We start from the raw sequence: 16,687 nt of genomic DNA, 5'->3' as shown, positions 1-16,687 counted from the left end.
ATTGTGGATAGGAAATAAAAAAGTTCTTACTCTATAAAATATTTTTTTAATAAAATTAATAATTTTATTTTTTATATATAATTATAAATAAATGAGTATATATAATTAATTATATATATTTGAAGTTTTATTTTTTTTATAAAAAATAAAATAAGTTTTTGTTTAAAAATATTTTATTATAAATTATTATTTATTTGAATAATTATATGTAAATTATATATATATATATATATATATTACAATTTTAAATTTTAAAATAAAATCATTATTTTAAAATATTTTATTATTTATTATTTTAGATAAAAAAATATATTTAGTTGACATATATGTAAAATGTAGTTTAAAGAATTATATACACTTGTGCTGCGGTTCTTTAGGTTAAGTGTTTTGTTACAAGTTTTTAGAATTTCATTTATTTCCGGTACATTATTCTTACCTTTTATTTATATTGATCAGATCTCTGTTATATCCATGGCCTTGGACGTGGTGAAAGTGATAGAGGTATTCAAGGTAGCTCCGGCACCAAGTACATCGCCGACGGCGACTATCTCCGGCGATTACCTTCCTCTCACCTTCTTTGATGCACTATGGCTTAGATTCCCACCCATCCAATTTCTCTTTTTCAACGAAATAAAGGACTTATCCTTGTCTGTTTTCTCAGACGACATTCTCCCCAAGCTCAAACATGCTCTGTCACTCACCCTTCAATACTATCCCCCACTCGCCGGAAATCTTACGTGGCACCCCCTCACCGGTAAGCCGGCTATCCGTTTCGCTACCGACGATGACGGGATACATCTCACTGTAGCAGAGTCCGCCGCCGACTTTCATTCTCTCTCCACCGACGATATTAAGGAAGCCAAAGACATGCATTCTCTATTGTCGTCGGATTTCCATGTTTCCCAGAATCAGGTAAATCTTTATCTAAAAATAGAATTATTTAAGATTAATTTTAAATTAATTGACCCAAAACAAATAATAATAATATCAGGCAACGGTAATTTCTCTACAAGTGACTCTCTTCCCTGGTTCTGGATTCTCCATCGGATACACCGCCCACCACGCCGCCCTCGACGGCAAGAGCGCCGCCATGTTTATCAAGTCATGGGCCAATGTTTGCCACGTTGGATCCCTTCCGCCGGAATTGACGCCGGTTCTAGAAAGATCCTTGATCAACGACCCTTTAGATATTTGCACGATTTTCACTGATAAATGGAAGAAAATGCCCCCGGAAGGAACCTTCCATCTAATGGAAATGAAACCGGATCCAGGATTACTCCGAGGAACATTCCGACTAAGTCGACAACAGATAGGTCAAATAAAGAGCAAAATAAGCGGCCATGTTTCAAGTTTCACGGCGGTTTGTTCGTATATATGGACTTGTCTGGTTAAAGCAGAGGAGGGGGATATTACAAATGAGAATGTTTTTCTCATAATAAACATGGATTGTCGAGCACGATTGGAGCCTCCGATTCCGAGCAATTACATTGGAAACTGCGTAGCGCTTCGGGCAGCAAAGACAAAGGTTGTATCTTTGGAAGGGGGAGATGGGTTGGTGACTGCGGCGGCGGCTATTAAAGAGGCGGTTGGAAGCTTGCCTCAAGGAGTTGTGAAGGGGGCAGAGAACTGGTTATCGGAAGCAGCTTCAACCTTTGCCGGTCAGAAAACGTATGGCATTGGTGGGTCGCCTTGGTTTGAGTTGTTTGGAGCAGATTTTGGATGGGGCCGGCCGGCGAAGGTGGAGATGGTCTCCATTGACAAGGCTGGAGCTTTCTCTCTTTGTGATGCTAGAGATGAAGAAGGTGGGATTGAGATCGGGATAGTTTTTAATAAACATAAGATTGAAGCTTTCAAATCAATCTTCCATGAAAGGCTTCAAGATATAGGTAATTATTTGAGATTTTGAATTTTTTGTTAGCCCGAATAAATGTGTAACGTTGCATTTATTAATATAAATAAGCCAATGATTTCTTGTTTACCAATATTATATTTTTCATCATCACTAAACAAATATAGTAACTCTATAATTGCAATGAGACTATGATTCTTCTCCTACCATTTGCAAAAAATAGTCCACATTTCATTTTTCTCGATTAAAAGGAAAAATACAAAACCATCAATCCAAACGAAATGACAACATTTAATTATTTAATTTGATATAAGTTTAATTTATTTAAATCTAAATTGATTTTTTTGAAATCATGTTGTTTTGGTTAATTGGTACTTCAACTATTAGTATTTTTATATCAAACTATGCTAATACAAGATAATTGGTCCAAGTTTCTTCTTTGAAGACAATCTTTTTTTTTAAATAAAGGTTAATTTATTGAGTGGGGTCCATTTATGCTATTTTAGTATTTACTACTACTTTTTTTCACTAACTTTTAATAAAAGAAAAGCAAAAAAAATTATTTAAAAATGTATGAGTGAAAATATGCCTGTAATACAAGATTTTAGGGAGGTAAGCAGGAAATGATTGAGCCGGTCTAAACCGAACTAAATGAACTGAATTCAGATTGTTAATTTAGTGGAGGTGGAACAACTTAAACTACCTATCATAGTTACTTTATTACCACCAATATTTTATACTTAAATTTTGTCTTTTAATAGTGAAGTTTTCAAAGAATATAAATACAATATATGTTTATAAACGGTTATAATCTCTTTCAACTCAGTGTTGTCGATTTCTCTCGTCAAAAGGTTGGTTACGAGTGGAAGAGAGGATAAAAAATAGACCGTTAAAAAGACGAAGAATTACGGGAGTTGAAAAGATAACGAAGCTAATTAGGTACGTTAATTTAATAAATGGGAATTTTTATCAGCATTAAACTTATAAACAACCAAGAGAGAAAAATAATGAAATTATAAGTTTTAACTTTCAAAGAGTGAATTAAAAAAAATTGCGTTTTAAACCCCAACATATGTTTAATTATAATTTATTAATTAAAATTATTTTAGAATAATATTAAATTAAAATATGTTTGATAATAATTTATTAGTTAGAATTATTTTAGCTGATAATTTGGGATGGTCAAAGAGTTTGAAAGATATTGATATGCTAAACTTATATATTTGGGTTACTAATAATTATTATTTGGTGGACTACCTCATATAAGGAGAGAAATCAATGATAGTACGTACTCGTTCGATGCGTATTATTTATAATACTATTTTATAACGTTTTTTTAGATTTTGTCTGGAAAATCAGTAGATTTCGTTTGTAAGTTAATCGTTTTTCTCAAGAATTTACGAGCTCAATAACCTATTGAGTAATATTTTTTTTCATGTCATGCTTTATTTATAATATTTAAAATTAATATCTTAAAAGAATATTAAGATTATAATATTTTATATTAATTATATTAGTTAATAAATTTAATATATTGAATTATATAATTTGATATATTAAATTAAAATAATTAAAATAAATACAATCTTTTTTAATTTATATATTAAATTATTAATTTATTAACGTAATATATATATATATATATAAAGAAGAAAAAAAAGTGAGAGTAGATATTCAACTATTTTATTATCTTTTACATGATATTCAAAATTAATTTTATAATATTGAGATGATTTTATTTCTTCGTACAATCAAATTGTGACACTTAATTTTTTTTTCTCATTCCCTGCTTCAATTTTCTCACCAAATTTATTATACTGGTTAAAACAAAATGAAAATTTTAATATAAATTTATATATAACATTAATTTATTAAATTTAAAATGATAAATTGGTGTTTGGTGATTTATTATTATTTTTTAATATTATTGGTTTAGTGATTCAAAATAGGAAAGAAAAAGTGTAAAAAGAGAAAAGAACCATAACCCCTTAGGTACCCTTTTAATAACTACTAATAACATTTTTCACAAGTAGATAATTCTATTGATATATTAATCATTTCATTCTAAATGATTATACAATTTTGCCACAATTCTGGTCTTTAACTTAAAAAGTAAGCCATTATTGTTGATTTTGGTTGTAGAAATTCATCCACACCTTATAATGTTTTATCATTTGAGATATCAGACAATTTCCCATGTTCTATTATATAATTTTTAATTTTATGTTTCATTAATGTATTTTTTTTTTTTGGGATGAATGTGGTTCATTATAAATTTTAATGATGTTTAGAATCATGTAAGTGATTTTGAAAAGGAAATCTTTTAAGAATATAATAAGACATTTATTACTAGAATGTTGTTGAAATAATATCATACTTCCTCATTTTGATTAAGTTAAAAATGTGGAAATAATTTTGTATGAATTATCTTTTGAAAAACTTTCTATTAAAATCTTCAGTTTTTATCATTACCACTTGTGTTTTTCTGACAAAAAAATATTTTATATAAAACTTCACATCTATAGATATAAAAAAAAATTATTATTTTTACACTTTATATTCCTTTAACCAATTTGATTTACTAATAAAACGTTGTAAAAATTAATTAAATAAATTATGAAACATTATACGTTATATTATAATTTAAAGAATATATTTTGGATTTAAAATTAATAATCAAATTCACATGTTTAAAAATATATTTAATAACTATTCAATTAAATTAAAAAATATTATATGACAAAAATTAATAATAATAAAAAAATTGAACAGATAATCGAATAATTATAGTATATAAATAAATATTTTATTTTATTTTAGATAAATATATAATATTTTAATTAACCATTTAAAATTAATGTACCAAAAATATAGCTAAATGGATATTAAATTTATATTATTATTGTGAACAAGTTAAAAATGTCAAAATTTAAAATTAATAAACATTTATTTTATCTTATTTTAAATGTGTGTATTATTTTCTCATTAAATTTTTTTTAACTGATCTTTCAAATTATTATACACATTTGTCAAACTATGAGTTTGTTATGAGTTTGTCAAACTATGAGTTTGTCAAACTATGAGGTGAAATATACCGAAAAGACATATTAAAATATTATAAAATGTACTTAAAATGTAAGAAGACATATCATTATATAATATCTTATCATATAAGAATTTTTATTATTAACTGCATTCGAACCTATCTCTCGAATCGAATTCACATATTTTATCGCATCTTATCTATTTTTCAAGGATTTTTCATTATTAACAACATTCAAACCACCATTCTTTCATCCTCAAACATGTTTTTGTCTTATTGATAGTTCTTTAGAAATAAACCTTTTAAGAAAAAATTCTTAAACTATTTTAAAACAAAAGATACACTAGTAGAAAAAATGGTATTAGTAAGGGCGAAAACCGTTACTGAAACATAATTGTAACGGCAAATAAAATCGTTACTAAAAATTACGTTACAGAAACTTCACAGGTATTAGTAACGGCGTTCGAAAACCGTTACTGATATTAAAGGAACAACAGTAACGGTTCTAGCCGTCTTAAAACCGTCACAGAAACAACACAAGTATCTGTAACGGTTTTCGAAAACCGTTACTGATATTAAATAAACAACAGTAACGGTTTTAGCCGGCTAAAAACCGTTACTGAAAGGCAGCAGTATCTGTAATGGTTTTCGAAAACCGTTACAGATACTTGTGTTGTTTCTGTGACGGTTTTTTATTTGTTAAACCGTTACAGTTAGGTTTATAGTAACGGTTTTTGAATTTATTTAACCGTTACTAAATCCTAATCGTTTTTTTTTTTACAAATTTTTACCTATATAAAACCACAATCATCAATAACCAAAAACCAAAAAGCACAATCATCAATAACCAAAAACCCAAAACTACAATCATTAATTCAAAACAATAATCATCCACAAACTACAATCCATCCACAAACTACAATCCATCCACAAACTACTACAATCCATCCACAAACTATAATCCATCCAAAAACTACAATCATATCACAAACTACAATATCATATCACAAATCCACAAAAACTATTAATTAATGTACTTCAAATAACATTTCAACTAACCAGAATTCAAGTGGGAAAGCGACAATCAAGTGGAAGGGGCATCATCTCTAAGTAGGAGGGGCATCATCTCGAGTGGGAGGGGTAGGTGGACGTTGATCACCGGGAATCCTGGATAATAAGAAGTTCATCGTCAATCTCATCTCAAGCATCTCATCCCACATTCTATCACGCTCTATAAGTGATTGTTGTCTCTCCCTTCGAGCTTCTTCACGTTCCTCTTGACGCTGCATCAATAATTCTTCGCGCTCCATTTCACGCTGCTTTTGTGCTTCCTCACGCTCCATCTGACGCTCGAGTAAGGCTTTTTCGCGCTCTCTCCGTGACTGAAGCTTCTCCGCTTCACGCTCCTCTCGCATCCTCTGCATCTCCTCAAGTAAAAGTTGGTTTTGTTCACAGAAATTTTGCGTGTCACTGCGCGGTGTGCTAGAACCACCACGAGCATCAGCTCTAAAAGATCTAGGTGTGACACCGGAGCCCAAACCCACAACTCGCCCATGTCCTTGAGACCCGAATATGCACTCAGCCAACTGCAATTCATTTCTATTTGGGTCTTCTTCTATAGCAATTCGCAAGGCAGTCTACAAACACAAATTACATTTGATTACATACATAAAATAAATAAAAGAAATAAAACTAATAAACACGACTTACCACTTTTTCTTGAATAATTAGGGGAACCTCCGGATTTGGATCTTACAGAGTTGGTTTCTTTGTATGAGTGTGCAGAAATAATTCCGCAAAATTAGGCGACGTACTGGTAGTCTTCTCCTGTACAAATTTAATAATTAATAAAAACGTAATAACATTATAAACTTTGTTATTCAATGATAAAACCTACCATTTGCTTCTCCACTTGCGAAAATGAGATGTTGCCCGCATGATTCTTGTACACAACACGCGACCTATTTTGCGCATTCACAATACTTGTTTTCTGCAAATAAGAAAACATTTGTGTTTAATGAATGATTAATTTAAGAGCTCTTTATAAACACTTTAATTTACCTTGAATTCCGGAGTGAGAAAGCGACGATCAAGTAGATAATGTCAATCACTTATTTCGATCTCGGGAGGGGGATTTGCCCTAATCGCTTGCTCGTTACCTTCACGGGCTTTAATGTACATGGTGTTCCAATGACATCTCCATTTATCCCATAATTTGTTGGCTTGAAATAAACCTTGTCTTCGATACTTGTTGATGTCCTCCCCACAGCCACGAAAGGATCCTAAATAGTCAACATTAAAATACGATTATAGATTGTGATGAAAAAATAATGGACTTAATAATATAAAAAGTTACCGTGATAGCCATCCATATGTGATCTAGCTGTGTAGAGCTCAGGTCCGACCAACGCAAAGTCCTATGAGGTAGTGCATTGGAGTCTCGAATGACACTCCCAATATGCCTCGACCAAGCTGTCCTATTCTCGCACATTGGTTTACCATCTACCAGGTTAAATTTAAGAGTCATCTTTTGCCCCGCTTGCAATCTACCAACTGCTTTATTCTTGTTCTTGCCCCGTCTCCTCCTCGAAATAGATCCTAAAATTAAACAAAAAATTATATAGGATCATAACAACTAACTTAAGCAAAAACAAAAGTACCTCCATCTTGCTCCTCAAACGGGGGCTGTGTCTCATCATCAACATCATCGGGGTTAGTGTTTGGTACACTATCAATATTCATGACATCATCAAGGTCCAAATCAATTTCCCCGATAGAGTTACACAATTGTAAAGGATCTTCTGAATGCTCCTCGGTCCTTTGTACAAGATCGTTTAACGCGCTGCTTAAACTCTTACCTTGCATTCTTTTAGGTGCCATGATAGCTGCAAATATTGAATGTAATGTTTATAAGACAAATTTACAAGTAACCCTTCATAGAAAATAATTCAACCTTAATTAGAATAACGGGGATTTATTGGTGTCACAATTTTCTATTCAAGCCTTGATGCCATATCTGTAGAGTAAAAGACTTGTTGTGCTTGGCTTGCCATTATGAATGGTTCATTTAATTGAGTCTGTAGAATCCTGTTGATATTTATACTAACATAACCATATTTATCAACTTTAATGCCCCGATCTTTGTGATAAACATCAAACCATTTGCATTTGAAGAGAATCACTCGTCTTCCACAAAAGAATATCACTTCTATGATTTCATTGATCACTCCATAGTAGTTAATAGTCTCGGCCCCATTATTACCAATAACCAAAACCCCGCTATTTTGGGTGGTCAAGCTCTCGTCATGTTTTTCAGTGTTAAACTTGTACCCATTTATTTTGCACGAGTTATATTTTTTTGCATACAATGTAGGCCCACGTCCTAAAATCTTAAGATTCGTTGTCCTATCAGATTGATCGGTTAATTGCTCCACCTATTAATTAGAAATTATTTTTAAACTAATTGTCATATACTAAAAAAGGAAATTGTTGAGACGGTTACTTACTCTTTCTTGGAAATATCTAACATATTGTTTATCCCGAGCCTCATTGGAAATATTAGGAGGGCATGATTGAACGAAATCGTTGCGCAAATGATAGATTAAATTATTACTTAAATCATATCTATATAAGATGTAATTAATGGACTTACTTATAATATTCTTCAGCTTTGCGACAATTTTTTAAGATGTACCAATGAGCACGCTCACGATCACCCGGTTGATATGTGTAGGTTGTGCCATTAGATAAGTCTTCCATAGCGATGAATATGGAGAATGTTTTACTTGTATTTATCGATTCATCTTCTGACTCTTGATCGTCCAAATATCGGGCACACATGCTCATACTCTCATTCAAAAGGTAATTCTCACTAATTGAACCTTCTGGAAAGTTCTTGTTCCTAAGGTATTTCTTGAGTGTGCTCATATATTGTTCAACTGGATACATCCATCGATACTGAACCGGCCCTCCAAGACAAGCTTCAAAAGATAAATGAACTGGCAAATTCACCATTATATCAAAAAAAAGAAGGTGGAAAGATCTTCTCCAATTTGCAAAGTGTCAAGACAATGTCGTCATGTAATGTTTCCAATTGCCCGCGTTGTAAACTTTTTTGGCAAAGTAACCGAAAGAACCTTACTAAATTCACCACGGCATCGTACACATCATCGAGAAGTAGGCCACGTGTAGCTAGTAGAAGGAGATATTGTAATAGAATGTGACAATCGTGACTCTTCAATCCTGAAATTTTTTTCTCCTCCATGTTTACACACGCCCCAATATTTGAACAAAAACCGTCAGGAATTTTAATATCTTTCAAAAACTGGCATAAACGTTTCTTGTGTTCTGAGGACAATGCATAGGGGGCCGGGGGACACCGAAGAACACCATCAACTTCAACCGGATGTAAGGAATGTTTTATGTTCATTATGACCAAATCTTTCCTTGCTTTAATTTCATCCTTGGTCTTTTCTTTGAAATTCATTAAAGTTCTCAACAAACTATCACATATATTCTTCTCAATATGCATTACATCCAAATTATGTCTCAACATCAAAGATTTCCAGTAAGGCAATTGAAAGAATATACTGAATTTGTTTCAATTATCACCTCGGGATTCATGTATAACTTTCGTTTTCTTAGGCAGGTACTTTGTCAAACAAATTTCCTTTAGATCTCGCGTCTGCAATTGAATTTCGGAACCCGATAATAGTATAGGAGGACCTCTATGCTCAGTATGCCCGTCAAACATATCGGTCTCTTTGCGCCATCGATGATTAGACGGGCGGAATCGCCGATGATTCATGTAACACTCCTTCTGGCAATTTGTTAACCTCAAAGACGCGGTGTTCTGATTACAAGACGGACATGCCAATTTCCCCTTTGTACTCCATCCAGACAAATTTGCATATGCCGAGAAATCATTAATATTCCACATAAGAGCTGCCCATAAATTAAAATATTGTTTTCTGCTTGCATCGTATGTCTTCACACCGGTATTCCACAATTCCGTCAACTCTTCAATAAGTGGCTCAAGAAATACGTCAATACAATCACCGGGACTTTTTGGTCCTGGAATGAGCATTGAAAGAAGAAAATTGTTTTTGTCCATACATGTGGTAGGAGAGACGTTGTAAGGGATGAGAATAACTGACCAAATGTTGTACGATGTTTTTCCGCTTGCAACAGGTTGAAAACCATCACTAGCCAAACCAAGTCGCACATTTCGAGGTTCTGTTGAGAAATTTGGGTACAAGTTATCAAAGGTCTTCCATGTCATTGAATTAGAAGGATGCCTCAGCACATCATATTCGGGATTATTATCTTTATGCCAAGTCATGCGTGGAGCAGTTTTGGAACACATGTATAATCTTTGCAACCTCGGTTTTAATGGAAAATAGCGCAGCGACTTGTTGGGTATATACTTACCATTCACCTTCGTTCGAATTGCACCATTAGATTTATTGACATTCCACCTAGAAAGCACACAAACTTTACATTGTTGCAAATCCTTATCCTCTTTACGAAAAAGCATGCAATCCTTATCTGTAACGGCTTTCTTTATAATTGTTACAGATACTAGAAGAGATGTTGAAAAGTCGGCTCGCTTTTTGTAACGATTTCCTTTATAACCGTTACGGATATTATATCTGTACAAAACCGTTACAGATTTCTCTCCTTATCTGTAACGGTTTATATAACCGTTACTAATGTACCGATAATTGTAACGGCTTAATATAACCGTTACTGATAAAATTATTAGTAAAGGCGTTCGAACGCCGTTACTAGGAGTCGTTACCGAACTAGTGATAGTTGTATCTTTAAGGCAATACATAACCTTAAGACCTCTATGTTTGTTATATATATAACAAATTAAAGCTTAACAAAAAAAATACTAGTAAATACATCCTATCTTTCTTCTAGTAAAATCCATAGAAAACAAGTCTTCACAAGTTCAAACATCCTACCATGGAGAATTCATTGGCGATGAAATCATCCTCATGGTCAAGCTGACCAAGAAGAAATATTGAGTTACATGCATAACGTAAAATAACTTATTATTTATGATAAACATAAGTCCGCTTAAAACGACTTAAGTTGAAAAGGAGTTTATGATTTATGAGGTGTGAGGTGAGGTATGATACTAACTTTTTACTTGCATAAAATATAAATTTTTAATTTATTAAATAATTGATAATTCATATTTAAAAATGTTGTTTGACTAATTTTATTATAGGAAAGTACATATTTTAGTATTTATTTATTATATAATTTAAGATATTCCAAATGAATATTGGAATTAATTAAAAAAATTTAACATCAATAATTTTAATTGTTCTTGGGAAAATAACAATTAAAAAACTAGAGAAACAAACATAAATAAAATTACTCTAAGATAAATTAAAGATGATTAATTATGATGATAAATATTAGATTATTAAAATGCGTGAGCCAAACAAAACTCAACAAGAAATAAAAATTTTGGTTGATGTCCCGATTTCCCCTACGTTTTCTTCCGCCCTCAGAAATCCTCTCACTAAGTGTGTGAAGTGCTTATTCTCTTCTTTACAAATTTGTTACATAAAACATTTCTATTAGGCTTTGTTTGAATTGAGTTTTTTTTAAAAATTTAGAGGGAGAAAAAATAACAATGAGTAATGATTTTAAGGATATGATGATTATTTTTGATAAAAATATTTAAAAGATATTAATATATATAAATAAAATAAAAAATTTAAAATAAAAAATAAAAATTTAAAATTTAAAATATAGAGTATTTTAGTTAATAAAATGAGTGATGTGATTGTTGAGAATTAATTAATTGAAAAATTGAATTTTATTGAATTTTTTTAAAAACTCAAAAAAACAAGCCCTTAGTTATTTAGTACTAGCCTACCAGGGTTTTGAAGCATCGATTCTGCAATCGACTGTTACGGACTGCAACTAAAGGATGATCAGACGGAGGCTTGAGAATTTGCAGCTTTTTCTTCTACAATGTCTTCATTAAGTCTTATAGTTTCATCAAGATGACAAACTCCGAGTTAACATTTTTCTCATAATCGAGATGTATGTCTTCTTTAATTAGTCATTGTTGATTACATAGGGACCAACTCTTTTTAACTATCATGTAAATTTATTTACAAGGCAACTATATCATATTAGAATTATTTTTAATATTTGAATACATATATAATTTAATAATGGTGTATTAGTTGTTATTATATAAAAATTAAAGTTCAATTAAAGTAATCTATTAAAATATAAAGATTATGAGGTTTATTTAGACATCTCTAATAAATATAGGGATATATTTGTGTAGAAGACTTATTTAAACATTTATAATAAATATGGGGATATATTTGTGTAGAAGCAAAAATACCATTTATTATTTCGTTGATAGTCGAATAATAAATGTGTATATTAGGGTTAGGTCCTCAACCCATATAAATAACTTACCTAATTTGTTTATCTCATCAGACAAATTATTTGAATGAAAGGTCCCCATCTCATATAAATAGTCAGATCCTACATACCATAGATGCCTGACATTGTTTATACAGTTGGAGTGGTGAGTCAATACATGCAGGAGCCAAGAAAACCACACATCGAGGAAGGTCCACATATGAGTTTGTTTATCTTTGTGGAAATACTAGCATATCTTGGAGTAGAAGGAAACAATGTTCAGTATCATTGTCTACAACAGAAGTGGAATACAAAGCATCAACTCACATAGCATAGGAATGCATATAGCTTCGTAGACTCTAGGAGGATTTTTCATGTCAAGTTTAATCAGCCGGTTCCTATCCATGGAGATAATTTGAGTGTTAATAAATTGATTTCAAATCATGTGTTTCATGCGAGGACAAAACACATTGAGTTGGAGTATCACTTTATTCGTGAAAAATTACTATAGTGAATCATTGAGATGGTTGCAGTAAGAAGTGAAGACAATGTTGCTGATATTTTCACAAAAGCACTTCATAAAAGTCCTTTCAAAGATCTACGGTCTAAGTTGGGACTAGTTCATCGGATATCACTTTAAGTGGTAGTGTTAGAAATTAAAGTAATAATAATAATTAATGTGTCTTTTGTTATTCGAGAGTCTCTTGAATTGTCCAAATCTCTTGGTCTTATCTCTAGTAAATGAGATTATTCATGTCTCTTAGTTAATGTTTAAGTTTTGTTTTACTTTAAATAAGTTTGTAGTTGTGTTCTTATTTTAACAAGTTCAATAAACATAATTTTATTAGTTTGGTTCATTCTCTAAATTATTTATCCATTCTCTAATAAGCTTCTTCACGTTTCGATCATTAAAGTCTTGATTAAAATTTTAACGGTGACTTCGGGATAATTTTTTTTTGGAGTAACTTGTTTGACAATTGTGAAGAAATGAATGATGGGTATGGATTGAAATAATGAATATAGATTTCAACTTGTTGATATATCTAATTTTCAGCAATGATAACTAACTGTTTTTTTGTTTATTTAAATAACTTACACCATTTTAATATTATTTTATATTTCTTATCATTCATAATATTATTTTAATTTATTAATCAGAATATTAAAATATTTTTTAATTTTAAAATATATATTATTATATATTAATAATGTTCAAGTCTTTTAATAAAAAAAAATAAAAAATATTTATATATTCTAATTTTCTCAAAATCATAGAAATTATTAATTTTATTTTTTATTTTTTCCAAGTTATTCATGTAACCTCAAATCCCATCTTGCTTATCATTAGTCTTTTGTATATATATCTATAGTTTATTGAATCATAAGAAGGGTAAGTATCATAGAGCAAAAATCCTCTACTATCAATATTTGCATGAACATGGGATCTTAAGTGCATGGTGGAACAGCAGATTTGAACCCACAGCATAGGGTTTCTTATGTATAAAATAGGACAAAGAAAGTATATATATATATATATATATATATATATTGATATGTATGAATATTATAATTCATAAAATCAAGTTGTTTTATTGAATTGGGACAGGCTGTGAGATAGTAGATCTATAATATGTTTTTTTATTTCATCCAAATAATAATTAATCATTTTCCCTTCAACTAAGTTAGTTCGAGAAAACGCTCTTTCTCTCTCTCTAGTTCTATCCATGGCCTTGGAAGTGGTGAAAGTGATAGAGGTATTCAAGGTACCTCCGGCACCAAGTACATCGCCGGCGGCGACTATCTCCGGCGATTACCTTCCTCTCACCTTCTTTGATGCAATATGGCTTAGATTCCCACCCACCCAACGCGTATTTTTCTACGAAATCAAGGATTTATCCTTGTCTGTTTTCTCAGACGCCATTCTCCCCAAGCTCAAACATGCTCTGTCTCTCACCCTTCAATACTATCCCCCACTCGCCGGAAATCTTACCTGGCATCCCCTCACCGGTAAGCTGGCTATCCGTTTCGCTACCGACGATGACGGGATATATCTCACTGTAGCAGAGTCCACCGCCGACTTTTATTCTCTAGCCACCGACGATGTTAAGGAAGCAAAAGACTTGCATTCTCTATTGTCGGATTTCGATGTCTCCGAGAATCAGGTAAGTAAATCCTAATTAATATAGTTAAAAATTAAATCTTTCAAATTATTGATTTCCATGTTTAATTAATTATTAGGCAACCGTAGTTTCTCTACAAGTGACTCTCTTCCCTGGTTCTGGATTCTCCATCGGATACACCGCCCACCACGCCGCCCTCGACGGCAAGAGCGCCGCCATGTTTATCAAGTCATGGGCCAAAATTTGCCACGTTGGATCCCTTCCGCCGGAATTGATGCCGGTTCTAGAAAGATCCTTCATCAACGACCCTTTATCTATTTGCACGATTTTCACTGATAAATGGAAGAAAATGCCCCCGGAAGGAACCTTCCGTCTAATGGAAATGAAACCGGAACCAGGATTACTCCGAGGAACATTCAGACTAACTCGACAACAGATAGGTCAAATAAAGAGCAAAATAGGCGGCCATGTTTCAAGTTTCACGGCGGTTTGTTCTTATATATGGACTTGTTTGGTTAAAGCAGAGGGAGGGGATATTACAAACGAGAATGTTCAACTCGGAATCAACATGGATTGTCGAGCACGATTGGAGCCTCCGATTCCGGCCAATTACATTGGAAACTGCGTAGTGCTTCGGGCAGCAAAGACAAAGGTTGTATCTTTGGAAGGCGGAGATGGGTTGGTGACGGCGGCGGCGGCTATTAAAGAGGCGGTTGGAAGTTTGCCTCAAGGAGTTTTGAAGGGGGCAGAGAACTGGTTATCGGAAGCAGCTTCAACCTTTGCCGGTCAGAAAACGTATGGCATTGGTGGGTCGCCTTGGTTTGAGTTGTATGGAGCAGATTTTGGATGGGGCCGACCAGTGAAGGTGGAGATGGTCTCCATTGACAAGGCTGGAGCTTTCTCTCTTTGTGAGGCCAGAGATGACCAAGGTGGGATTGAGATCGGGATAGTTTTTAATAAACATAAGATTGAAGCTTTCAAATCAATCTTCCGTGAAGGCCTTCAAGATATGATAATTAACATAAATTAGCCAATGATTTCTCGTTTACTATATGATATTATATTTTTTATCATCACTAAACAAAAATAGTAACTATAATTGCAATGAGACTACGATTCTTCTCCTACCATTAACAAAAATAGTCCACATTTCATTTTTCTCAATTAAAAGGAAAAATACAAAACCATAAGATCAAGAAAAATCACTCCAAAGGAAATGACAACATTTATTTACTTAATTTGATATAAGTTTAAATTATTTAAATCTAAATTGATTTTTTTAAAACGATGTTGTTTTGGTTGGTACTTCAACTATTAGTATTTTTATATCAAACTATGCTAAAATACAAGATAATTGGTCCAAGTTTCTTCTTTGAAGACAATTTTTTTTTGAAAAGAAAGGTTAATTTATTGAGTGTGGTCCATTTATGCTACTTTAGTATTTACTACTACTTTTTTTCACTAACTTTTAATAAAAGCAAAAAAAATTATTTAAAAAATGTATGAGTGAAAATATGGCCTGTAATACAAAATTTTAGGGAGGTAAGCAGGAGATAATTGAACCGGTATAAACCGAACTAAATGAACTGAATTCAGTTTGTCAATTTAGTGGAGGTGGAACAACTTAAACTACCTATCATAGTTAATTTATTACCACCAATATTTTATACTTAAATTTTCAAAGTATAAAAATATATGTTTATAAACAGTTATAATCTCTTTCAACTCAGTGCAATCTCTTTCAACTCAGTGCTGTCGATTTCACTCGTTTTTCACTTTGTCGGATTGTCGAACGTGAAAAAAAGGGTTGGTTACGAGTGAAAGAGAGGACAAAAAAGAGACCGTTAAGAAGATGAAGAATTACGGGAGAGGAAGAGATAACGAAGCTAATTAGGTACCTTTAACTTAATAAATGAGAATTTTTATCAACATTAAACTTATAAACAAGCAAGAGAGAAAAAAAATATTGAAATCATAAATTTAAATTATTGAATTAAAAAAATGTGTTTTAAACCCAACATATGTTTAGTTATAATTTATTAATTAAAATTATTTTAGAATAATATTAAGTTAAAATATGTTTGATTATAATATTATTTTAGTTGATAAGTTGGGATGGTGTGGAATTTGAATGATGCATTGATATGCTACACTTATATATTTGGGTTACTATTAATTATTTGGGATGGTGTAGTATCTATTATATTATAAAAAGAGAAATGATTAAACTTTTATTCGTTTAATGCGTATCATTTATAATATTATTATAAC

General features: G+C 31.8%; 2 protein-coding genes across 2 annotated transcripts; both read left to right on the top strand.

Moving 5' to 3' along the window:
* Nucleotides 1-461: 461 nt before the first annotated feature.
* LOC124934725 (phenolic glucoside malonyltransferase 1-like) lies at nucleotides 462-1,906 on the top strand. Its single transcript, XM_047475237.1, has 2 exons — nucleotides 462-912; nucleotides 992-1,906. Exons 1-2 carry the CDS (start codon nucleotides 472-474, stop codon nucleotides 1,904-1,906), a joined length of 1,356 nt encoding a protein of 451 aa, XP_047331193.1. The 5' UTR covers nucleotides 462-471.
* Nucleotides 1,907-13,999: 12,093 nt separating this feature from the next.
* LOC124934724 (malonyl-CoA:anthocyanidin 5-O-glucoside-6''-O-malonyltransferase-like) lies at nucleotides 14,000-15,446 on the top strand. The gene is made up of 2 exons (XM_047475235.1): nucleotides 14,000-14,458; nucleotides 14,535-15,446. Exons 1-2 carry the CDS (start codon nucleotides 14,021-14,023, stop codon nucleotides 15,444-15,446), a joined length of 1,350 nt encoding a protein of 449 aa, XP_047331191.1. The 5' UTR covers nucleotides 14,000-14,020.
* The last annotated feature ends 1,241 nt before the right edge of the window (nucleotides 15,447-16,687 follow it).

The sequence above is a fragment of the Impatiens glandulifera genome, chromosome 4 (assembly GCF_907164915.1).
Source record: "Impatiens glandulifera chromosome 4, dImpGla2.1, whole genome shotgun sequence".
Lineage (NCBI taxonomy): Eukaryota > Viridiplantae > Streptophyta > Magnoliopsida > Ericales > Balsaminaceae > Impatiens > Impatiens glandulifera.
This window is presented reverse-complemented; position numbering and strand designations above follow the sequence as displayed.

Bases quoted from the DNA above. Each gene is read 5' to 3' on its own strand.
- LOC124934724 (XM_047475235.1), top strand. From the start codon at position 14,021: ATGGCCTTGGAAGTGGTGAAAGTGATAGAGGTATTCAAGGTACCTCCG. The intron at 14,459-14,534 runs GTAAGTAAATCC...ATTAATTATTAG, and splicing joins TCGATGTCTCCGAGAATCAG to GCAACCGTAGTTTCTCTACA.
- LOC124934725 (XM_047475237.1), top strand. From the start codon at position 472: ATGGCCTTGGACGTGGTGAAAGTGATAGAGGTATTCAAGGTAGCTCCG. The intron at 913-991 runs GTAAATCTTTAT...TAATAATATCAG, and splicing joins TCCATGTTTCCCAGAATCAG to GCAACGGTAATTTCTCTACA.